The following is a 26,828-nucleotide window of genomic DNA, read 5'->3' as shown; positions in this document are numbered from 1 at the left end:
ATAACCATGTAGGAGTTCCTGTCTTTTACCTACATTAGTAATGTCTACATACTGTATTATCATGCTGAAAATAGAAGCTTTGGGCCACTGAACATATTATACTGTAGGGACTCTGTGAAAGGCATCAATTAGCCTTTGTGTTTCACGCCCACAGTGTAAAAACAAACCTATGGTCCAACATTAATCAGGCATAATTACATCCCTCACTGAGGGAGGGACCAAACAGTTCATTAACCAGAAGCTACAATGCCACCTCCTGTGAAGATAAAGCCGCGGAACAATGATGAAGTCCCTGAATCTTGTTTGTGATGAATGTCACCTATTTAATTGCACTGTAATCTTGATTACAGCCAATTACAGATGATAACCTCCTCCTATGGGAGTTGGACTGCACCTGAACAGACAATATATATTATCTACTCTGACTGAAGAACACTGTATGAGAGGAAGCACAAGAAATATAGTTAAAAACAAGGTTGTTAATAAAGCTGTTATAATCAAAGGTTTGATCAGCTACAGAACGCCTACAGAGCTCAGAGCAGAATTCAGAAGAAAAACATCTGATCTGTGTAGTAATTATTGTACGTCACAAGTTCATACATCAATGCAGCCAGTTAAACAACTGCTGTTAACGGGACTAAAAGGATGTTTTTCTTACCTTTGCTACCAATATAACGTCTGAGCCACAGTGTGAGGTCATCCCAGAGCTGAACACATTCGTTAGCAAGAGCACTGTGCCTCTCTGACTCTGAGTCCATCTTAAAGACAGGGCCCCTTCGTTAGGTTGAAATACAGACTAAACACTCTGAGTCGCAGCTCTGCTTTTGCTGACCAATGCCAGGAAATAAAACGCCCTGTGGTAAATGAGGCCTCCCCTCCCTCTGCTCCTGTGCATTTCCTCTCCGCAGGCCACCACTTCCTCACCCAGCACAATCACTGCCTCTTGGATTGCAGCTGTATAGTTAAATCCTCACCCAAACACTACAAAACTGACCTCACAAAGGAAGGACAAAAAAAAAAAAAAAAAAAATGTATGATCACTTTTTACTTTTTTTTGCCTCCTCTAATTGCTTTCTGTGCCAGACAAGCTTCTGCATCCTATGTTTTTATGGTCAGTCAACAGCATTCAGTGTGTGCATTAAGTGTGTTTTTTTTCTCCATTTGATGACATCAGTGTTGTTGCCATTAGGTTTGAAGCTACAGAGGGAAGCAGAGGAGAATTATACAGACATATGCTGTGCTTTTTCTTGTGTTTTTTTTTCTTTGCATTACACAGTGGACTGCATTCTTGTCAGAGAACACTTGTGAACTGATGGCTCCCCCTCTTTGCACCAGTGGGTATGAGTCTAACTCTGTGCAGTGGAACAGTGTATACACATTAACAACCATCCACATGTACTGAACATATACTTACCCGTAAGAGATGAGAGAGGGGAGTGAGGTCGTGGTAAACCTGAAGACTGACCGCTTCCTATCAGGCTTTTTCTGTTGCTTGTTCTGCAGCTGGAAAATCACAGAGGCAAATGTTAGGCAGGACAATGAACAAAGAAACTACTTAGCACAAATTTCCTTAAGGACAATAAATGACGTTGAAAAATAATTTTACAAGAATAGGGTAAGGCTTAGATTCAGGAAATCATAACAGTGGGGTTATAGGAACCGAAACTGCCAGTAGAAACAAAGAAACGCCAAAATAATTTGAATTTCATAAGCAACTGAGTATCTAACTGTGAAATTTAACTACTACAGGATACTTAATGTTGAAATTTACATACCAGATAATGCATAGCATTGAAATATTTTACTTTGAAGATCCTCTATCTGAATTTATGTGGTTTGTCCTTTTTCAAATTTCCAGAAGATAATTTCAGATTCAAAAACTCGATATTAATCATGCTAGCAGCATGTCTTTTACTGATGGCAATGTTGGCCGGGTCACTGCTTTGGTCCAGACTCAACAATCCCTACTGACTTTGTGATCCCTATATTTTTCCTGTAGCACCATGGTCATAAGAGAAAAAGTCTCAAAATTGGTTCAGAAAATGCCATTATCTGCTGTCATTCAAATTCTTGTTCCATTCCTATAATGCAAAGAGACTCCCCCCTACTGCCACTACTCATTTACTACAAACACTCATGTTGCATGGATTTCTAACCGAATACTTTATCTCACTGACAAAACAAGCCTCCAAGATAATGTACTTCCCTGGTACAGAGGGAGTTGACAGTAAACACTGGTGCATACAGTGCCAAAAAAAAAAAAAAAAAAAAAACTTGGTTCAGTCACCAAAAAGCAGGTGTACAGCATTCAGCTTTCATGCTTTTATGTTTGTTGGTCATGTTCATACAGGACTATGACTCATGAGGAGCCACTGTGATCAACAACATGTGACTCATAAATGAAGCCCAGTTTTTAACCTTGAGAGAAAAATGAAATACTTCAGTGTAAAAGCAGCTTCAGTGTGTTCAACGTCCCGATTAGTCTTGGGTTTATATTTTCAAATTAGAGGCTGTCAGTGGAAACACATACAGCCTGAAGAACATGAATTCGCTTCAAGGTCAGAGACTCAATGACATCCCCTTACATAACATCCTTAGAGAACTGCACTATTTCCAACTGAATTTTTAAGATGTTATTCAATAATAATTTCAATCCTGTGCATAATACAAACACCTTAAAGACAAATGTATTCTCTAGTTTTGAGTGAGTTAGAATATTTAAAGCTAAAAACACATTTTAAAAAGAGAAAAAACACATTTCACTGCATGGCTACAGGATGGAGTCCTTTACTCCAGTGACAGAGATACAGAACAACCATTCATATCAGGAGGGGGAGAGGGAGAGAGAGAGAGAGAGAGAGAGAGAGAAATAAAGAGAAATAGAATGAGAGAAAAAGTGAGAAAGACAAAGAGAGAAATACAGAGGTAGAGAGTATCAGTGAGTCACAGTGTCAGCTTCCCTGTCTGTCTGTTGCAGCACTGATCACACAGAACGATCAAATGCACGTGGGTTTCTGCAATGATGCAGAAATGTGTGAGCAGGCGGCCTTCATCTCTTTGTCAGCACTGCTGCAGAGCGGCTCCTACAGGTGCCATTGCAGAGCCCTCAGACCTTCAATGTCACATCAGCAATAGTGAAAAGCTAGGCAATTTTTTATAAGAGCTGATAGTGATGTCCACAATGATACACATTGGTAATATAGCCACTGCATTTTGGCTGATGTAAGCAGATCCTTCATTCTTATGTTGAGTAAAGTAAAATGTGAATGGCTGTATCAAAACTAGAAAATCTAATTTCATTCATTCATTCATTATACTATACTATAAAGCTTATCTGTTAAGGCTCGCAGTGGGGCTGGAGCCTATCCCTGCTGACATTGGATGAGAGGCAGGGTATACCCTGGACAGATCACCAGTCCATCACAGGGTGAAAATCTGATTTAATTTCTCATATTCAAAAGTCATTTCTTTGTGGTCTGTAGATTCATGATTTTGTAATTGATTATGACTTTATCTCCCTCAATAATGCTGATATACTCAGGTTAGCTCATGTTTTGGGAAAAAAAAAAAATCAAGTTTGTGACCAAACTATGTATTATTTCTGCAGTGAGTTTTAGCTGCATTATTTGCATTGCTAATAGTCCTGTGTTGTATTTATAAGTCATATAATGTGTGAAAAGCCAAATAAACAATCCAGACCTGTCTTGAAATGCTTTGATATTACCTGAGTACTTAACAGTTAGCCTTAAAGCATTGAAAAGCATGCTGTTTGCTAATGCTTTTTCAACATAGCGCATTCTTAAGTGTTAGGAAGGATCAGTGCAGAGGGGTTATACACAAGGGGCCTGTGGATGATTTTTGTGCTCATGTTGGAGTCGATTATCTACGGGCAATTTCCCACAAATTTGATGCATCGATTTAACAATGACACCGGAAATATCAGTGGACACATGAAGCCTTGCTCCTGCTAAATGACTGAGCAATTAGCCACATACTAAAGTCTAATGTGATGATGAATAGATGACAAACAAATATGCAGAAACGAAACATTAACCAATCAGTGGTTACGATGGCTCGGTGCTCCTATTATTATAGATGAGAGGATGCAAATTTTGATGATGCTTAAAGTTGCAGAACAAATGTCTAGTATTTGGTGATTCAATGCATGCAGAGGGGATTCATTTCTGAACTGAGGGGACCTGCTCACAGGAAATAATAATCATTTGCCTGCAGGTAATTAAGAACTTTGCATTTTGAGCCATGTGTGGAGACGATAAGAACCTTTGTATCAAAAGTTCACATACCTGTACAAGATTTGACTAAAGGAAAACCAGCCAGGTGCAATTTATAAACAAATGTGAAGGTGCTGAGACCAACTTTCACCTTCACCTGCACAGAAGATGACCCACTGGGGCGCCACAATCCAAATTCATCTCCTAAATCAGAAGGGAAACCCTATTTTGACTGAAACCCCACTCATCCTTGTTTGCTCTAGTGGTTTCTAGGGCTAACCCCTGCAATCAGGAGTGTGGACACATGCCATGAATCATTTATCATGGTAGGGAGGGAGTGAATAATATCTGGTACACAGGTGCTCAGTCAAAGAGGATCAGATTTAACGAGATCTATTTATACCCTCTCACTGTGGATTAGGCCAAGAGAATGCCACACTGCTGCCCAATCAACCCTCTTGTTGCCTCACCCTCTCACAACCCATCCCAGTGTGTGTACCATCATAACCCCCTATTATAGAGCTGAGTGCCACTCACAGAAACATTAAAATGACTGCCTCTGGATTACTTCACAGAAAACTGCCACAGGTTATGATGGCACGCAGGTCATCTTTGTCACATCTGATGCTAAGCTGAGCTTTGGTAGAGGCACCTCTGTGGCCAGGAAGACTGAGTGAGGGGGAAAGCCGTGTTGGTATAGCGAGGCTTTAAATGGGGGATAAAGAAGCCCTGGGCGAAGACGATAGGGAGAAAGTAGGCCAGTTTTGTATGCTGTACTGCAGATGTAAGATTCCTGGAACAGATCCATATGAGGTTTAACAGTCTCAGTTATATGCAAAACCCTCAGCATCATCAAACCATTGTTGTATTACACATGAAATCTCCACAAGCCTGTCTACACAGCTCTTTCTCAAAGACCAAAAATACTCTATAAACTTATTAAAGTCACTGATACTTTACATGCCGTATCTTAGTTGTGCTCATTTTACTTTTATCTTACATTTCACATTTATTTAATATTTTACTTTGACCTACATTACTGCAACTCATTATTATTACAAAGTAATCTGAATCTGTCAAAGACAATTTCTTCGATTTCAGTGTGAATACTTATTTTGGGTGTGAGAAGAGGCAAAAATAGATAAAAACCTTTGATTTACAACAGTGTGAATTTAGATCTGAAAATCTGAAATGTCTGATCCTGACCCATGTCAACAAAAAGCCACCATTAATCTTTTTGACTTCCGCTAGTTTTGCTCTCTTGTCAAGAGCTGTCAGGCGAGCTGACAAAGCGCAATGCCGCATAAATTGCCGCTCCTTGCTGACAAACCTAAATTCAAAGTCAGACATATGACACACACTGCTCTATTAATAGTATTTAAAAACTTGCTGCTTGAGTAAAAAGCACTGCAGATCATTTTTGCAGCCACTGAAGACAGCTGTTTCTTTTGAGCCACTGTCAGTTTCTACATCTGAAGATGTACAGTATTGCAGAGCTTTACAGAGACTCAGCTCTGTTAAATCTCTTGTTTTTGTGGGGAGCTTACAGTTTCAGATATAGAGTATGACACATTTAATTCCACTTCAATATTAGAGAATATATACAGTAGTTTAGTACATCTCATTCGCCACCACATACAACTCTGCCAGCTGCTTTGTTACTGAAATCACAGTGTTTTGCTTCAGATAACAGGTGTCAAATAACATTTACTTACTCACTGTAACAACATGAAGTAAAAATAAGTGACTCTACATTGAACAGCCATTCTAGCTGATTTCATTTCAGTTTTAGCAATCACTGGTCATCTGCAATGAAACAATCTGATTTCAATATCGGTTTAAATTAAACCAATTATTTCATTATCTTTACATGAATTTACCATTTTATTCATAAATCACAGCAGAAAATGGCTGTGGTCTCTTATAGACTATGCTTTTACAGCATAAAGCTTCAACTTAATCTGACAGTGGTTTTCAAATGGAAAAAAGCACTAATACAAGATGTCCAAAAACAGCCAGTATTTCATGTTAAGCTGTTCTGCAATATAAAATAGGTCAGGACAGGGATTAAAAATAAATATCAGTTATATGGGCTTCACCAATACTGTTGCCCCACTGTATACATAAAACTGGGATAAAGTGGCTTAACTATAAACCAGAGTCTACTCAACAACTCTGGATCACATGAAGCAATGAAACATTTTTAGATTTGGCAATTATAGGAATGTTGTTAAAAAAGCATAAAAATACACTGCATGGTTTGAAACCACAACATTATCTCAAGCAATTCTGTACAAAGTATTGTTACTCAGCAATGGACAGAAACTGCAACAACAACAATAACCATCAACAGAAACATTCAATTCCCCTTTTATTCACAAAGCAAATAATACACAACAGGCAAGAAGGGAGCACCCAGCTTCTTATTCACCTTGGCCTCAAAAAACACCTCAACTGACCTACTGTAAATACAAGGAAAACATCCCTCCTGTCAAATAACCTATTTGGTGGGAAACAGAAACAAAATTCTGTATCAAATCACAAATTGTAAGGAAGACTGTCTGTAAAGCCACATACCATAATACTACAGAGAAGAAGATACGGCATTACTTCAAACTGTTTTTAACTTTACCTTTTTGATCGGCGCAGACGGGCTCCACTGAAGAAATGTGGCATGTTAAAGTTGGACAGTACCGTCCACAGACTAGAATCTGACATTGTGTCCAAGTCATGCCAAAGAGGGAGATGCAAAGGGGGCTTTTGAAGAACTGGTGAGGAGAAGCGATGGCTCTCAGGGTTGAGGAGGATGCGACCCCCAGTGCAGTCCTGACAAGTACTCCTACAAGAACTCTCTTTAGTTCTAAACTTCCTCTGCACAGGCACATCTGCAGCCAGCTGCGGCATAAACACACTGGCAGAGAGGACACGTTGTCCTCCTCTGTCCTCAAATAAAAAACTAATCCAAGGATCCTGAGAGGCACAGAGTGTGTGATCCAGGTCAGGTGTTGACAGCCTCCACTGTTGCAGGGATGTGACACCTAATACCAGCTGACTTTCTGTTTTCCTTTCTCACTGCGACTGTGTTCTGTATCCCAAACACCCATCCTGCTCCCTTCGCTCAACATGCTTCATATCATGTAACAGGCATCTACCACTTCACATCCTGTGAAGGGGGGGGTTGTGAGACAGAGGGGTACTGCATCATCAGCAGATGCTGCTGTGAACTTGCTGCTTTCACAAACTGGCACCCCTCCAAAAGTCTGGTGGGTCAGTGTATTAAGCAGGCCCTATTTGAAATGGAAATGCTGTGTTTTTGCATGGATTTCTTCTGCTACTGCATAAATTCTTCCCTCAGCTGTTCCCTGTATAGACAGTCCTACCTCATTCATTTGATGGGAGCCTCACCTTAACTTGATCACCTTTGATCCTTGACTCACGTGTTCCTGTTTCTATTGGCAGATAAGCAGCCAAACACAAAACACGCAGCTCAGAATATGTATTGGATATATGATATAATGTTATGATATAATATATAATTCAGGTTTATAATAACCAAAAGTAAAAAATATTGATTAAAAATGACGCTAGCTTCAGTTATAATAAATCTGACCTTTCAGAAAAGTTTCAGAAAAAGAAAACTTGTCAGGAAGAGCTGTACTTGCACCCATAACACAAACACTGGTCTTTCATCAGTCCAGTGATGAATTTGATTTTCAAGCTCTGCATGTATGTGTGAGTTTAGGGTCGGCTCTTGACAGCAGCCTGCGGGGAGCAAAGTAGACAGACACATTCTCTGAAGTAACTGCCAGGACTACGAACAAAACATATTCAATAACAAAAGAACGATAAGAAACCTCTCACAAAGAATCCAACCATAGAACCAAGACTTTGATTACTTATATTCAATGACTTCTGTACAGGAGAGGGCAAAGTTCAGCCCTGTAAACAGACACTTGGCTGTGCTGACATAATATAGCTCCAGAGCTGCGATAAGAGAACCACTGTATGCGCAGAGTCTGAGGTTGGTGTAATGACATGATTGATGGAGTAGGTATAAAGTATATGTTACTTTCACAGTCCTGCTTTTAAACATTTATCTTATCTTATCCAAGCTTCAAACAGGAATAGAAGTAGTCATCAACCTCATATGAGCAGGTAAAAACAGAGACTAATACAACTCAAATGAAAAAAAAGAAAAAGATAGTGGGCTTATGTCAGTTATGAACTAGGTGAGCATGTCTCCTTTTTTTCTGCCACGACTTCAACAGATCCCAAGAAGAGCTGAAATAATCAGTCAATTGAAGGAAAATTAATGAGGGACAACTTTGATAATGAAGTAAGGGTTTGACTCATCTTATTAATAAAAAAAATACCAAATTCCACTGGTTGTCTTTGATTCCTATGATAGTAAACCGGTTTGTCAGACCTGGCTGTTGGCTGGACGAAACAAGCTGCTTAAATGTATTAACTCTGGATTTAGAAAATGGTGAAAAATGTCAATTTCCTGGCATTTCATATATCATATTATTAATCAATTCTATTTAAAAAATGAAAAAATAGATTTATCAATAATGTGCTAGCTACAGATGTGCAGAACAAATGCACCTCTAGTCAATATTTCGGTGTTCATGTTCTCATGTTCTGGGCCAATCATTAAGATTTTTTGAAATAATAATGAGCTGAACCAAGATGAAAAGGCCAACACAAACGTGAGATGTTACTTGCAGGAATAGCCAGAACACATGACCGTCTAGCACTGTCTCTGTTGTCTTATGCAGGTCATTAGGATGGCCTAAAATGAGGTGTTTTGTCAGGTTCTGTTTGGCCGGTCATAATATTAACAGTTACTAATGTTTAAATATAAGTATTTGACATAAAAAATAACAGTAATAACAGAAGAGCAGGATCAGTGGTCCAGAGACTGGTTGAAAGCTTCACTAAGGAAGTGCACAGTCAGACCTGAAGACCATCAGGATGCTGCAGATGAGTCTAATCACTTGCCAAGTGCACTTCCTGGAAGGGATTCAAAAACTCAGGAAGAGAGACAGAGAGCGAAAGGAGGAGAACCACCATAACCGCCACATAACTGCTGCTTCTACTTACATGTACCTCTTCTGTAATAAAGTGTTATCAGAAGCCGTTTTTGTCAGTAGAAAGTCTGTGTGTGTGTGTCTGTGTGTGCATTCCCTCAGAGTGGCTCAGTCTTTCTCCCTACAGGCCAGTGTGACAGCCTTCACTCTAATTATGGCTCTGCTCTGTTTCTGTGTTCCACATAAGAAATGATGGTTCAGATGGTTCAAAGTCAAACTTGCATAGAGCAGCATGAATAGGGAGGTCACCGGAAACACTGACATCACAAGCAGAAAATGTAGGTTACTGTCCTCTTAATGACTTATGACTTATTTTCTGGTCGTTTTGGAAAATGAAAACAACACATATCAATATTTTAACAATGACATTAGTTTTTCTTTAGTGAAATGAAAATAAAGCATGTAGCAATGAAAATGCTGTCTGCACAGTATAACATATATATATTTCTATGCTCAAAGAAAAATAATTGATAGTCTTATTGTATTAGTAATCTAGAACTACTATTACATATTATTATAAGAAATGCTACCATAATGATTCATAGGGAATAAAATATAATTCTTGCGACACAGTAATTAGCACAAGCACCAGTCTGTTATCATTCATAAATCCCAACACCTTTTTAAGGCTTGCCTGGACTATGACTTGCTTTGTGTGCAGGTGAGCAATTAAATCTGCTGTTTTCAAGCCAGGTGCACTGAGGTCAGCATAATTTAAAGCTGCACTAAGAGATTTTTTTGGCCACTTGGGGGCAGCAGAAGCACGCCATAAACAAAACACTGACATCACCTTATACAGTAAGTTGATTTGGTGAACTTATTAGGAAACAGCTGACAATTTGCTGTACACATCGATGGGATACTGAGCCATATTAGCATTCATTTGGAGCAATGGTTCAATAATCCAACAATAACTCTCCTGTTAGCTATGTTTTGGTTTTGGTCTAGCCTGGCATCACCAGAGGAAATAAACATGAGCTCAATGACAGGTCTGGTCTCTACTGTTTGATACTGGTTAGGTCATGACTTTTGTTGAAAACAGATGCCGAATGCCACTGAAAACAAAGCTGATGAGAGTGGTGAGAGTAAATCAAAATACTAAAGTTGAAGATCTTAGATAATAATAAGTTAAAAATGTGCTGAAATTCTCTGTAGAGCTGATGGGAACTGCTGAGTCAGGTGATAAATCTCTGTAGGCATCACTATGAGCAACACCTTTAATATACTAGTAGTCATGAGGACTACTATTAATAGTGTAAAAATATTGATTACAGCCACCAAAGGCAGGCTCCCACCATTGGTTTGGGATCTTACCATAATCTACATACCTTTTATGTACACACTTTAGATTTAAAGTCTTAAAGCAATATAATGCAATCCACTGCACAGCACAACCACTGAGTTAAACCAATACATAGATATAGCCTCGTTGAATATAGCCAGTTGAATAATGATGTGGGATAATGTTACAAATGAATTAGGTTTCTCATCTCTGATCATGATACAAAGCACTGCAAGCCTGTGTATTGGTACACGATGGAATAAAACTGAAACAGTCAATAAATAAGAAAAAAACATCTCCACATTCTTGTATGGAGCTGACTCACATAAATGCCTGCTCCACTTGACTCTGTATGAAAGCTGAGCAGAACAAGAGGAGATCAGAGGTGACATGAGTGGGTGTTTCATGCTATTCATTGACACAGAAAATTCTCAAAACTGAGTGTTTTGAATGAGTGGGGAAAAAAAAAAATCAAAGTTTCATTCCAACTGTTTCTTTTGACAAAATTTGCATCAAAAGCAGCCTGAATAAAACCAACTAAACCTGACAGTGACCATAGGCTGTGACTCTCTTTTTATCAATAAAAAATGTTTTCTTCAAAGGTTTAAGTTATTAAGACCCAGGTGGACTAAAGTTAAGAGAAGCTGTTGAAGAAAGTTTCTTAAAATCAAAATAAGGTTGGATTAATTGTACAAAATGACATTTTAATATGATCAGTGTTAGAAAAACAGTAAATATGTATTAGAGAGCGAAAATCTATAACTATTACTATTGGTACTTCCTTTGATATCACAAATTATTTGTGTGTGGTTAACAAGAGTCAAAGACACAAACAACACAGACAACACTCTAATTTGCCATGTCATCAAAAGGCCACAGGCCACTTTGTATCCATTTGTCCAACAAACTAGTAGTTAGATAAACACCAGTAAACCAAAGAACAACGACAAGATGGCTTCAACCATAACATCCTATTTGAAAGTGAAACCCAAACTGAGGCTCGTCCACAAACAAAGACAGATTGAGAGCTTCTTCACGAGTGAAAGTGGAGTTCAAGAGAGGACATGCCGTCTCAGACATCACTGATACACGATAACGCCCAGAGAAAGAATCATTTCAGTGACAAAAGGATAAAAGTCTGGATCTTCATTAAAAAAAAAATCTGGACCTCTATCAGCATATACAGATTTTTAAATCTAATCAGAAAACTAATTGAGATAAAAGCAATAAGCTTGGATATGGAACCATGAGAAATCTAAAACTAGCTTTTACGGTTTTGAATATGGTTCATTCCAAAATGAATCAATGCAGCTGTAATTCAGACAGATTGAGACCATTCTTCACTTTGATGTATTGCAAATGCCACAAATCCTACTTAGCACATGAAAGAGGAGCATAAACCTCAGAACAGAGTGGGGCAAGATGGGGGAAGGGGTGACAACATTATATAAGTGCTGTGTCCTCCTCTTTCAATGTCATTTCAATGGCAGATGATTTTAGGAGGGCAAACTGAACACCCAGATCCAGCCTTGTGACACATAAACACAAGACTGACTCAAACATGCAATAAGAGGCCTTTCAAAATAAAATAATCATGGTTGAAGAGCGCTTGCTTACCTCCAAAAATGAAAAGCGTGCAGCGGGCTGCACGGGCTGCAAGGACTAGTGGGAGTGGGGCTCAAGCTTCGGGGAGTGAGGCTGTAAGTTAAATGGAGTGTAGTGAATACTTGACTTTTATCACACACACACACACAGGACAGAAACCCCCCACAGCTCTGACATGTGCTTAGATGAAGACAGCAGCATCATGATGAGTAAATATTCCCTGTCGACCCAAATTGTGTTTAAAGAGCAGGTTCCCAAGGCAGTCTGGTTCTGCAATGTTTGTTTGACATTGGGGATGTTTGACCCCATACACTGGTTCAATTCAGACTAAAATTTTGCAAGCACACTTCCTAAAATACCAGAGATGATAAAAGAAGTTACAAATGAAACTAACTGCTACTTTGCAGTCTTTACTGAATGCTTGAAATACAGCTTGAAACAGTGGTTCTCTGTTATTCAAATCACTCCACTGTAGCTGTGTGATGCCATGTATTGAGCCAGATTTAAACTGAACTTTCAGCAGTGGCACTGCAGAGCATAAGGTCAAATAGAGGTGAGTAACTTTTACTGCAGTGGCAGTCCCAAATCATTCATCAGAATAATTCTGCTCAGAAGTATCCAAAGTCTGATAAATCTTATTCCTGTATACCAGAGCTCTTGTTGTACTAAAATCATTAAAGAGGACAGTGAGCCACAGTGTTGCACTGAGTGACATGCTCCTTCATTATGATTAACGTGGGCACTGTGGTTTATTTTGACGCAATCCCACATACATCCTGCTGCTGCAATAAATACTCAGAGCACCAAATGTGGATTAATCCACTGATGAAAATAGTCCCCAGTGAATGCACTATTTATTTCTGTTTGAGAAACGTTCGCTAAAAACTGCAGTCCGGCTGTTTCAGGAAATGATTTTGTTTCACTTTGAAGTGAAAGCATATTTGCGACCCATTTCTGAAGATTTACATCTTCATTAAGAACCAATGGGCTTGGAGTGTCACAGGCAGGGTGGGGAATGAGAGTCAAACTAACACATTGTTGGTTGTGGTCTTTTCATGGGATTTGTTGATACTACTAGCCATATCTTTCAAGGAGCACTGTGTACTATTATCAGTGGCTACAGATCATGGTCATGTTATCATCACAATACAGTCCCCTAATTTCTATAAAAGTGAGTCACTCGTCAATTCAATTATGCTCTCTCAATATCAGGTTTTTAAGCCTCACATGGAGGGAACCATGACAAATGCCTTCTTGACCTAAATAAAAAAATGTATCAAGTCAAACAAATGACTGTAGCTGTGAATAAATGGGAAACCTGCTATGTAAACACACAGCCTTCAGTGATTCACTATTTTTCACCTCATTGATCACGTCCAACAAACCCTGGCACAAGACTGTGCTATGAGTATGTGTGTATTACCTACGTGTGCACCATATGTGTCTATGTGTGTCATGGCAGCAAATAAAGCATGTTGTGCAGTTGCGGCACTCCTTTGCATGACACGTTATCTGTCTATCACACTCACGTGCATGAACACATAAATGCGTGAGCACACAAACGCACACACACAAACACAACTAAGCCACTGTTGCCTAGCTGTGAAGGATTTGACATTAGACTTCCTGCTGCAGATGCTGCTGCTGCTGCTGCTGCTGCTAATGCTAACACTGCACACAGCTTAAAGCAACAGTAAAAGACAGCAACAAACATGACACAGAGACAGATGAAGCTACACACTGCAGAGGAGCTGCCTCCCCGGTAGGATAACAGAGGAAAATACTCACTCTAGCGTCAGCCCTGGAATTCTCAGCCTCTCCCGCTGGGCTTTCATGGCTGAACTGTGCTCGTTTGCTCTATTGTGGTCATGATATGCATTCACACTGCCTGCCTGCCTGCCGCCCCCTTTGCACTGACAAAGAGCCAAACCCAGCCACCACAGTGCGATGAGACGGATTGGATTTCTCTCTCCCCACAAAAAGGGAGGGGGTAAAAAAGGGGGGCTTCAGCTCTTGTTTTGGTCTTTCCACGTTCCACCTTGAAGCTGTCAAATGAGATCCTCAGTTGCCTGCGGAGGGCATGGAGGCAGGACAATACCCCTTCTTCCCTCCCCTAATACACGCCCCCTGCTCCTTAACAAACGTATGCACATTTGTGCCCCCCACCATCACCGCCACACCACCAGCTGGTGACTTGCTACATAGCAGAAATGAATGCAATAAATGAAATCTATATTTTGTCTGCTCCTTTACACGCAGTCACCTTGACAGATGCTAACACAAGGCACGCACCGTACGATGCAATGTCACCACAACCGTGGATGATGTCATTTCAGGAAGAAAAACATAATGCACCACTACCTGCCAGTCCACATCAGTCAGTGTACAGCATGGCAGGACGCATTCAGACACTGGCTTCAAGTCAAAGACAAAAAAAAAAAACAAAAAAAACAAAAACAAAGACAGAGCTAAAAAATAAATTAATTAATTAAAAAAATCTACTTGCAGTGGAATTTGTTTATAACATTTAACCTGGCAGGCAAATAGAAGCATGAATTTAGTGTTTGTGCTTAAATTAGGGAGGCATATGAGTGTTGGGTGTGATTGTGCAATCAAAGACTGAAACCCAAAGTAATAAAGCACAACGACTCACTACACTGTTCCTGCAGGGATTTAAAATACCCCAGAGGCTTATCATTAGTAAAATCACCCATGATGCATTTTATCCACATTTATCTTTGTAGACACTTTATTGCCAAACCATCAAGATCCCAGTAAGTCAGAATGAATCAGTGACTCACTGACAGGAAATTGTGCAAGGATGAACTACAGCAGGATACAAGAGAGGAGTTACTCAGATAATTTAACAGTGCACTGTAAAAAAAAAATTACCTTTCAGCTGCAATAACTAACAGGTCACTGCTGTGTGATGATACTTTTGTTAAATCTGTAATGAAAGTACAGACAGCAGAACAGAATGACACTCAGCTGCTGCTTCACTCACTCACCCAATATACCAATGAATTCTTTATTAGTACGAGCATGTTTGAGGAGCAAAGAGCCACTGCAGATGACACCAAACACTGCATTAACCACAGAACCAGTGGTTGAGTCAGACAGGAACTGGAGCATAAGAAGATGCAGAGCTGAATCTAGACTACTGCAGGTCAAGAGTACAAACCTGGAGTCAAAAGTATTGTCTCATTTACTGTCCTGAAACTTCCTGATATTTTTCTATCCTCCATTTTCTTTAATCTGCTAAAATCTCCACCTCGCAATGTGGGTTGAAATAATGGACTTTATATTTGAATGTGGGAGAATAAAATAAATCATACAGTATGAAGAGCATGTGTTTGTCAGAGAATGAAACCTCTGACCCATGACTTCCTGTCAGCAAATAGTACTGGGCCCTCTTTTCATGCAGATTCCATATATATATATATAATATATATATATATATATATATATATATTATATATATATTTTTTCCTACATATTTCCTACCTGTATTTTCTACATACTTCACTGCCAGTTTTGCACACCCATTCTCAGATTAAAATATTGCACATAACTATATTTATTCATCATTGAGATGGTTATTGTGAATTTGTAAATATACTTATGCTGCAGTCAGCAACTTCTCTCAGCTGCAATCCTGCCCTTAACTGCAACTTAAATTATTTTATGTTGTGTATATGTTTACGTTTTTATTAGTATTTCTCATTTTGCTGTTGTTACCTGTTGCTGTCTCTGCTGCTGTAATGCAAGAATTTCCCTCACAGGATCAATAAAATACATTTATCTTATCTTTATCTTATCAGAGCCATGCAGAGTATGTGGAGGTCTTGTTTTTGAAAGTATACATGTAAATACTGCAATATCATTTCAGTTGTACATCTGTGGTAAATAATTTATATTATTCACATAAATCTAAATAAATGAAATCCTACTCAGCAATGGCCAACCCCAGCATCTTTTATGAATAAAGACATCTTGTCAACACTAAAATCATCTTGTCAGGCTTACTGAGACAGCTTGGTGGGCTAATTCATTTACATGATCAGAGACAAGCATACATATCTTCTAACTTTCCAAAACAGAAAAGCAGAGAGATTGGCAGGTTGTGTGAAGGAATGAAAATACATAGATTTTGAACTTCTCTCTCAAGTTCTCTTTTTTCTTTTGTGACACAACTTCTGACGCCACAAATACTATGAATATCGTGGAGGACAGAATTGCCTGAAAGCATGCTTCATTATAGTTTTCCCCTCCTTTGAGCGTAGCAGCTATAAACACTTTTGCCTTCAGATGTCAGAGGACACAACTGCTCAAAGTAGTTCGCTTGGAGAAGTTCCCTGACGTTAAACTTTTCAGACAACAAGTTGAAATTGTCCTTCCTAACTCCATTGAACTAGGGGACAGCATAGAAAAAAAGAAATTCCATCAGTGACCATCTGAAGGAATGTAACTTCTTAACAAAACAAAACAAAAGAGATGAAAAAGACTCTCTGTTCAACAACACTCGATAGTAAGGACACACAACTTCATTTCACAATGAGGCGTCTGTTAGTGATGGCCATTCAGTGTGTCCTCCAGCCTATAAAATTTATATATGAATTCATATACGTATCAAAGACCATCACTGTCTTTAGTTTAAAAGGATAAAGAAATCATAACTGACAGCTGTGCACAGGATAAATCAGCTGTGTGTAGTGCAGGGGAGGACTTTGAGATATGCATGTTTGTATAATTACCAACATGGCATCTACAAAAATAAACCTGTGCAATTAATATCTAAAACAGAAAAAAGAGTAAATATTCAGCCAAACTAATTAAGATGGACTAAATTCATTTTTGAAAACCATTTGTCAGAGTGATTTTTTAGTTCAGGTAATTTGTGGCTTTGGGTGAAGGTAGGTGACTCACCAAGGCTTTGATAATAATGTATGACTGCTACTGTACTTGGAGTGAGAAAAACCTTCACTGATTCACAGCACATAGTGCAGAGGAGCCTCTACTGTTCAGCTTGAATTCATTTGAAATCAGTTCTACCTTGATGGAAGAAAAGTAGACCCACATCAGCCTCTGGAACAATATGCTGACTGATTTAAACAGAAAGTGTTTCAGAAAGCCTTTCATTTATACAACACTGCTACAACACTTATACACCATCCTCAGACTTGTCCCTTGATTTGGAATTAGTTATATGTACACCTTATTAACAGCTTTTAATTAAAGAGACAGCTCTTGCTAAAGCTGCTCCACGTTGTGAAGCATCTTGTGACCACATTATTTAATTGAGGTCACACACACAGAGCAACCTGAACGTGTCTGCTGGTGTATCTTAGAACAAAACTTTTTCATAGGCAGAAGGTGAGGTAACTATTGTGACTTTTGGAACAATAGTGCAACATTTTAGCTGAAGGATATTTGTGACAATTGCTGCACAAGCTGACAATAGACATTTTCTGTTCTTTTTAGAGCAGCCACCCATTATCTTCCAACTATTTGGAACTACAGTTCAGAACTACAACTCAATTCATACTGTTTGGCTTTGTTAACTTAAGAACTTAAACTTGGTATTTATTTCCAGTTATATGAGACCTCCACAATGACACTGCCAGTCCCTCAGACTGGGACAGCATTGTGGCCAACAACACCAAATATGACTTATTGAAACATATGTCTCAGTGCTTTCATTTAACTACGCACAAAGAATTGTTTAATAATTTCTGGCCACTGGGGGGCAGTGTAACAAGCTGTAAACACAACATTGACATAAATGTGTTGGTTGCTACTTGATTATGAATGAAGCTGACATGGCAAAATTATAGCAAACAGTTGACTATCAATTCATCCAGCAAAAACTGAGTAATAATATCATTCATTTACAAAAAGAGACAGAAGTAAAAAAGAAAACTGTGGACTGCAAAACCAAAACAATAAACTGAAAGACACTGAAAAACTCTGTAGAACTGAGGCTGACTGGAGAGTCTGGTCTTACAATGCACTGTGGGTGCAAACGAGTGACACTATTCACATTACACATAGTCATTTGATCTTTTGAATAATACATTGATTAGTGTAGCTTTAATGTTGAAATCCATAACTTTGGCACATTTGTGGAGGATTTACAAAAACCTGCTGAATCTACCTGAAAATGTGCAACACTACTGAGCCTATGCTTGAATTCAGAGACTATGCACACCGATCTAAAAGAACAATACTCAAAATACTTTGTAAAGCCATTACTAAATCACAAGATTCTACCACAAGTTCTATTTTCCTTGTATTCCACAATGTCTTGACATACTTACATTATTCATTAAGCATTTTATTCAAACTATGTGAGGTACTATCCAAGCCACAGGAGATCAAGGAGATGATTGCAGGAGCAAGAAGTAAGACAAAGGTGCATAGTAAATGAGAGCATGTTATGGAAGAAGACACTCTGTAAGTCTAAAAGTGATGAAGACAGAGAAGGACTAAACCAAGTCGGATGACATGTTTCACTTCTCAGGAACCACACAAGAGAGGAGTTTGGTGTGAGATTTTCTATCTCACGGTGACCTTAGGCCTAATCTTCATTCAGTAGCATCAGTTCAGCATCAACAGATGCAGGCAACAAATGTGTGCACGAACTAGGATATAACTTTTTATACTTTGTTGACAATAACTTCACCTGTAGTGATCTGTCATGAAGTTCATGAAGTATGACTGACAGCATCTGTTGAATGAGTATCACCATAAAAAGACCATGTAACAGAATCTACAGTCAACAGTCTCACGTTAATATCCTGTTGCGTGGCAGAGCAGCTGATGTCGCTGGGCAGCGTAACAGCTCTGGTACCTTAGAGCTGAAACAGCAACAGGCTGTGTTTTTGTGCTGATGATGAGAAATGGGAACAGTATCCAACATATTGGTCAACAAATCCAGTGACTGCAAACTGAGCTGCCAACACATACAAATGATTGATTTTCAGTTATTTAATTGGACCCAGCAAAAGACTTCCAGTTATTAAGGTCAGCCTATAAATAGGTTGCAGTTATCGCTCAACTAGAATGACTCATGTTGAAAACAACTTCACACATGGCACACAGTCTAAAAGGTACAATCATTCACAAAGCTGTGGAAAAGGAATTATTATAATAATTAATGCCCATCCCCAAATCTAACACATTGAAATCAATGTCACATTTGTTTTGTCAGTGATTACAGCTCTAATACAAATCAAGATCAATACATCTGTCTTACAAAATGAGGGTTATTTGTTGTTCACCTTTCTTATTTTCAAGGTGACACATTATATAATAGGTGACAGATGTTTAAATAAACAGCAGTTATGATGGATTTGAAGCAGTCATATCAACTTTGTCATATCCAAACACCATTACTATGGTTACCAAGGTCAGTAGAGGCTCCAGTGCTCTAAATATAAAACGTTGCAGTTGGTGATCTCACAGCAGATCAATGGCTCACCTCTATTACAGTAGGTCCCCCCCCCCCCCCCCCAGCTGGTGAGGGGTCCCCGAGAGCAGCAAGGTGCAAGTAAATCCTTCTCCTCAATGATAAAATATATCAAACTAAACCAAAATCATGTTGTCAAATTTTCGGGAAGTCTATTCTGCCTTCACATGATTTAAAAGCTGTAATTCATCTGACAAATCAATGGCCAAATATCACCTTTAATAACCTACTGAACACAAATCTAACCAACCAGCCTCAATTCATTGTGCACATCTTCTCCTTCTAATGACAAGACAGACCATTAGACCAAAAGCAAGTTCATCCACGTTTTGTGTCTGACACAAACTACATAATTCAATCAGAAAGTAAACCATGTCTATCATGCAATATTTGAAAAATGGATATTATTCTGTCCTCCAGCACTGAAGTGACAAATGTGAAACTGTGCAGGGAGTTTAACTGGAAAATAGCTTGTAGATGTTTTTTGATCTCTCACATTGTGCTCAGAACGAACAGGTGAGTGACAGAGAAATATCTTGTACATGTCCTGTCCTGAGTACCTTTTGGAGTGAAATATAAGGATTTTTGAATGAGTTGGATTCCAGCTCCATACAGGCTAACTCTCTCCAAATAAAATGAAAAGCTCTATTTAATGCATTGCTGCTGCTCATAGCCAGTAAAAAGCCATGGCACTGCTCCAGCTCAATAAGAAACATCATCGACATGTGACAGTTGTACAGTGCAAACTGATGGTCAATTCAGCTGAAGGCAACAGAGGAAGCTGGCTCTATGCTTCAGAGGACTGTACACTTGAGAGTGGAAATGTTGTGGCTATCAAAATAATCAGTCTGTCTGACTGTTCCAAAATCATATTTTGCTTACTGGGAAGTCAGTTTACATTAATTTACAGTTTGTCTGCCAACACCGAGAGAACACTGAGTACACTGATTGATAAAATGTGACCAAGCAACTGCTGAATATGTGAAGCTCAAAAGAACAAGAAGAATCTTTCCAAGTCACATAAGTACCATCCAGATCAGTCATGTGGCTATTTTAGGGAATGACTGTAATGCAGGTTGACTGAGGTGTAGCTCAGATTATGAACATTAACAATATAAGAGTCATCATTTTTCAGCAAGTTGCTTCAGCAAACAAACCATATGAACCCTAATACTTGGGTCTCCTCGGTCTGATTTTAACACTGAATAAGACAATAAAATATTTTTCAACTATTCCTTACATGGGCAGGACTCCACAGAAATAACTATGAACATTCAAATTATTATTTGTGTGTGATTTTGATATTTAAAGCGATCTGAAAATAATTAAAATAGTGCTACTGATCTGAACTGTACCATGCAGTTCTACTACTAAACTTTTAAACAAATGTTACTTAAGCTATTTGACTTGCATATCTGCACTAAAATTGCAATAGGTAGTGCAGAGACTAGAGCTGCAGGTTCATTACATTGTAGTCCTGTTGTATATTTATATGGAACATATTTACAGGTACTTACAAACTGCCTCTTCTTGGAAGACTCAGCTCTTTCTGTAAATGAAAAGAGGTAAGAAATATAAGTGGAAAAAATTCTTTCAAAAAAACATACATATTAAATAATTCAACAGTTATGTAACATCCTACACATGGTCCCTCCTAATGTGCTCATTTCAAACATTTACTCTCATCCAACTGCAATATAACTGATGGACATTAACAGAGGAAAGTAACTGGAAAAGGTTACTTGGTTATTCACACAAAGTCAGACTCTAACCCTAACCCCTAACCCTACCCAAAACTCCAGTTGCACCAGGTCTGATGAATCCCACATGTATGTATTTATTAAGACATACCATTGGCTGAGACACACCAAAATCAGAACCACATCAATCTTTGAAAGACCAAAATAAAGAAAGTGAACATTGATGGGAGAGGCTGAGGCTCTGCCCACTTCTCTGCTGCTGCAGCTTTACAGCCTCACAAACAGCCACCATATGGAAGGAGATCACAGAGCAGGTGTCACACTGTTACATGCCAGACAACTGGGCAAGGAGTTTAGAGACAGCATCTGGATTTAAAACTGTTCTCTTAAATCGCACAACACCTGAACCAAGTTAACATGAGGCATGGAGGACAACGCTCCCTGAAACCCATTTCCTGTTGACTCTTAAATAAAAAGGTATAAAATGCACAGAGATACAAAATTTTAATTGGAGTGTGGAAGTTCATTCTTGACTTCAAGAACACATAATTGAAAAAAAGATGTAAATGTAAAATTCATATACCTACATCAGGTGTAAATTAACCTCATGATAAGTAAATAAAATACAATAAAATTCATCAAGCTCCTCTGCTCATGTTCTGTGAATGAAATCACTTTCACTGTAGAAGGCAGAGTTACACAGAGGTCAGGGTTTACTGTGTGTACTGAAACAGTCCTGCAAAAGCACTAACAATGCTCTCATTGATTTCTTGAGGGATTATGCGCTCTCACAGGCTTGCTACTTAAAGGATAATACTGCTGGCAGACATTTGCAGTATTGCAAAGTCTTTGCAGTCATTAAACAATTTGCCTCAATATGTTAACACAATGTATAAAGGTCTTCAATCTCAAAACCATTTTCTGTATGTATGTGCTGGATATTGTCTACTACTGAGCATAAAATACAGAGAACAATAATGAAAATTGGTTTATATTTTTTCCTCTTTTGTTTCCAGTCCTCAAGAGATCAAATTGTAGCGTAACACAACCAGAGAGAAAGATTACATTTTACATGAAATAAATGCATAGGATAGAAAACAACAGTAAGGTGTGACTAAACATCTTATTAATAGTTAAACTGAATCAATAAGCAATCACAATCTTTTTGATTGAGTGCCCCACATTGAATTTAATTGAGCTTTAAAGTGCATATGTAGACCAATTTATTTTTAAATGCTCTGCTCTGTACATATCTTGTACATTATTAAAAAAACAAAAACAAAATTAAGGCATCCTCATCAAAAAGGCTATTTGGTCATAATGTATAAAAACATCGTCTCAAAACTCCAGTAATCAGGCCATAGAACAAACTAGCAAACTAGCACACGGACAACATGCTGCTAGCTATTTCTTGTAAAAGTCTTCCTCTTGTTAAATTCAGAATCTTATTGACTTTTGTTGTCTTGTGACTGAAAGTGCATTTTTTGGAAAATGATGTGTGCTCTTACTATTTTTATTAAATGTAGTGGCCACAGATATATAAAGAGAGAACTTGGCAGGTATTTGGTTTTCTAATCCTAAACATCACCTTCAGTGAAGTACGGGCAACAGCTAGAAATGTGTTGTTCAGCTCTTTCACAGAAATTACACGACACATTTCATTGAAAACATTCCAAAGAACACATTCCTCTGAGAGCTGCCAGGAATTACTAAGTAAAATACATGACATCACAAATGATGCTGCTGCAGCATCTGTTGATGTGTCAGTGCGACGACCATGCAAGCCAATGACCAACATCAGCTACAGTGACAGGTAAGCACACCGTGTACAGATCACTTTATCCCCCTTAGACTTAACAGAACTGTTTAATTACTGTAGTATATTGTGAGGAAGGAGGTTGTTTTATCATTCCTACAACATTTCCCTGTGCTCATTTCAAATCCCTCCTTACTGATCTGTCCTTTGCTGTAAAAGAGGACTGATAAATAACCAGGATCTGGATCTGTTTTGTTTTGTGACTACAAATCCCACCAATTTGATCATTAGATGCTTCACTGTCTAATAATAACCTGATAAGGGTGAGGTCCTTTGTTTAAGGCGGTGTAGGACACTGAGTTGATGTGAATTGGCTGCTCCAGTCAGCAGAAAAAGTGCTAAGCCCCACTCTCCCTTTGCTATCAATTAGGGCTTAATGTCTGGCTTCCCCTGCTGCCTACAGAGGACCAAGGGCAGACAGTTTCCTTGAGAGACATGACCGCAGCTCAAACAACACTAATTACCATCAGGGAATGACTTACACTTATGGGATATCCACCAATCACAGCACAGGAAATCACAGCGTGAAGTCTATAATAAAGACAACATGAGACCAAAACACGATGATAATACACCAGTTCATAGAAAAACATGAATTCAGGTGAAATCAATTCAGGAAAATATTTCCATAGAGTGAAATTAATGTCTTGTGATGACTTGCCTATTTATGCTTTTGATGCTTGACATTGTTGGATGGGGGTCTATTACTTACAGCAAGTGCATTCAAAGTGCACTGTGTGTAATGGTTTTCTGAGTGGCGAGACACATGCAGACTAACTCCTCCACTAAGTATTGGTTGTTTTTTTCAAGTATTAATAAAGCAGCCCTTATTCGACAGCCATTGGGAAACCAAATGAATGTACTTATTCCAGCAAAACAACCACAAACAATGGTCTCTTTGAAAAGATTATGAAACACCCACACTTCCCAAAAAGGTGAAAGAGTTCATCATACAGTGATGATTACTCTTGTTAACAACATTATATCGCATTACCATACTTGACACTGTATACCTTATCTCAGTTAGATAATCCCCAAGTTATTCATTGAATCAAAACCCCATTTTTGATGCCATTTACAGTATGGGCGCCATTTTTTCATCAATATCCACTCAATGTATTTACGTGGTGCTGTCCGCCATGAGGGATTCCCAAGCAACAATGGATGCGTGCTGTTCAACATTACTGTACGTAATTTTATCATTGTGCCTTACTACTTAATATTTAATTTCTTAACACTACACCAGAGCTGTATTAAGTTACTGCTAATGCAAACCCATCACTGAATCAAGCAGGACTGAAATCATAAGGAGTATAACTTTATATCTGGAGAGTTAAGAGTCAGACTGGAGCCTGAGCGACATGTGTTGATACCATGATCAAATTGTGTTCCAGTAGAAATGAAATTAGTGCGAGACAGTAATGGGATCTATTCATGCTGTATGCTTTTTGTATATGTTTCCAGTAAATTTACAAAGACATTTTCACTTACAATTTTCTCAAATAAGTTTACTCTAATACTCAATAACTACTTAAACAAAAAAGCTTGGCGATTTTTTAATCAAATCCCTAGGTCAAGGGTTATAGCTTGCAGAGGATATATAATGGACAAATGATAAACAAAACAAATAACAATTGAAGAGCCTTAAGATTGAGGCTTTTTGTGATATTCCAGATTTAAATTACAGAAACAAAAATCCGTGACACATATTTCAAAATGCTTAACATAAAAACAGGTATTTCTATTACATTTTACTAACTCTGTTAAGTTGCAGAGCTGTAAAATGGGCAATACAATCTAGAGAGTAATTGCATGAAACGCTTTCATCTTTGAAAGTGTCAATCAAGTAGACAAACCAGTGATGAAAGTAAACATAGTGCATTTAATCATTTATTTATCCATTCATTTTTGCAGTGCTCGAGAGATAACAACTCTGCCATGATGACCCTGAGAATGTTTATTGTTCCACAGGGTAAATGTCGATGAATGACTTCTAGCAACATCTCATCTCCAAGACACCACATCAAAGCTGTGGTATTGCTCTTGCAAAAAGGCCTATGTGTTATGCTTCATTAATAATTCTCCTTGATGTATTAAGGATTTTCCTACATCTCAAGATCAAAAGTGTACTTGGTTTAACCGTGGTTTGCTGCTGACTGGCAGGAAATCTCTGTTCTCATATTAAGTCATAGTGTCATCAGATCAATGCCTTAAATGACATCTGAGTAAGTATTGTAAAGATTTGTACAGGTAGACAGTTTTTGTTCTCCAGGCTGTGTGCTTCAGCATATATGAGATAAAATAATGGATACTACATTAAAGTCTTAGCTTTAATTTGAGTAGATTTACATCAATTTTGAAAGAACAGGGTGGGAGATAGAGCCTGAACAATAGAAAATGTGTAACTGTCCAAATACTTGTGGTCTGTACTGTAAATTCCTCTGACCTCTCCTACTTTAGTTTGTTTGTAATTATCAAAGTGCCAATATGACCCTAATGATTGCTGGCCAGCTCTACTCAGCTACTTTATAATGAGAGGCTCGACTGATTCCGTACTGGCAAGCCTCATCTAACAGTCAGCAGCCCTGGGCTACATGTAATTTTGTAGTGAGGAAGACTGTAAGCCAACACATGCAGACTCAAAAATCTAAAAACAGTTGTTTAAAGTTTTGTCTCTGCTGTTTCTACAACACTGCTAATTAGGAAACCAGTGATTGCTCACTGGAGCAATGAAGGTTCGCTAGGTTCAATTTATTGAAGAACTGATGCTTGATTTTGGGTTAAATATGAGGAATGTGTTCTTGAAGCAGCAGCTAAAATGATCAAAGTTTGCTTTCTTTATCTTCTACTCAGTCCACATAACTCATAAAGGGCACCAAAATGAAAGAATATTAAAGTGCTCTTAGAAATCCTCACAGAAAATGCTCCAAAGTAAGATCATTTGTTAATGAGAAATGAGCCCTGGGTTCATTGCTATTACCTATATAAGTACTTAGTAAGTTATGAATGTGGATAAAGTAACAATTTTATTATTGCTATCATAAATCCCTCTTGCAAAAGAAATATGACTAAGCATATATGTACATATTTTGAAGACTGGATCAGCACGGTTCAGTGGCTTTAACGTGAAAACAGAAGCCTATTGGTCCTCAGAGTGACCATGGGAATAACAAAAGAATCTTAATTAAAGACTTTCCTCAAAATTAAATCTTCGCTTCGTCTAATTTAAATGCAGCTTCAAAGTCAGGGACCTCCAGGTTTATCTGGAGATTAGGAGAGGTCAAACAGATCAATAAAACCAGTTATCTGCTCCCAACACATGTTTAGCACAGGAAGTAGACAGACTACAGAACTGATTGAAGATTGTCTTAAAGTGCATACATTGACCTCAGGTTGCAAACAAAGCAGCCTGGACATGTATAAACCACCAATGACTTGAATTCATTCATATAGAACCTACCTGTGAGAAGCTGACTTATATTAACCACAACACGTACATTGTAACCCAAACCTACTGTCTGAAGTAATATTTTCCACCATTATGCCCAGCTTGATCTGAAAGATATTGATTTCTGGCCCAGCAGGGGAAGACTCAACAGCAAAGCACACAGACACTGTTAGAAAGCTTTGCTGAT

General features: G+C 38.4%; 1 protein-coding gene across 1 annotated transcript in view; it reads right to left on the bottom strand.

The window, feature by feature from the left end:
• mast4 (microtubule associated serine/threonine kinase family member 4) overlaps positions 1-26,828 on the bottom strand; it is an 89,826-nt gene that overhangs the window by 26,154 nt on the left and 36,844 nt on the right. Inside the window, 3 exon segments of the mRNA XM_051073029.1 lie at positions 1,415-1,503; positions 12,222-12,302; positions 21,195-21,226. Coding sequence (XP_050928986.1) covers positions 1,415-1,503; positions 12,222-12,302; positions 21,195-21,226 — 202 coding nt within the window.

The sequence above is a fragment of the Lates calcarifer genome, linkage group LG9 (genome assembly GCF_001640805.2).
Source record: "Lates calcarifer isolate ASB-BC8 linkage group LG9, TLL_Latcal_v3, whole genome shotgun sequence".
NCBI lineage: Eukaryota > Metazoa > Chordata > Actinopteri > Centropomidae > Lates > Lates calcarifer.
Note: the sequence above shows the minus strand (reverse complement) of the source record. Positions and strands in the feature narration are given on the sequence as shown.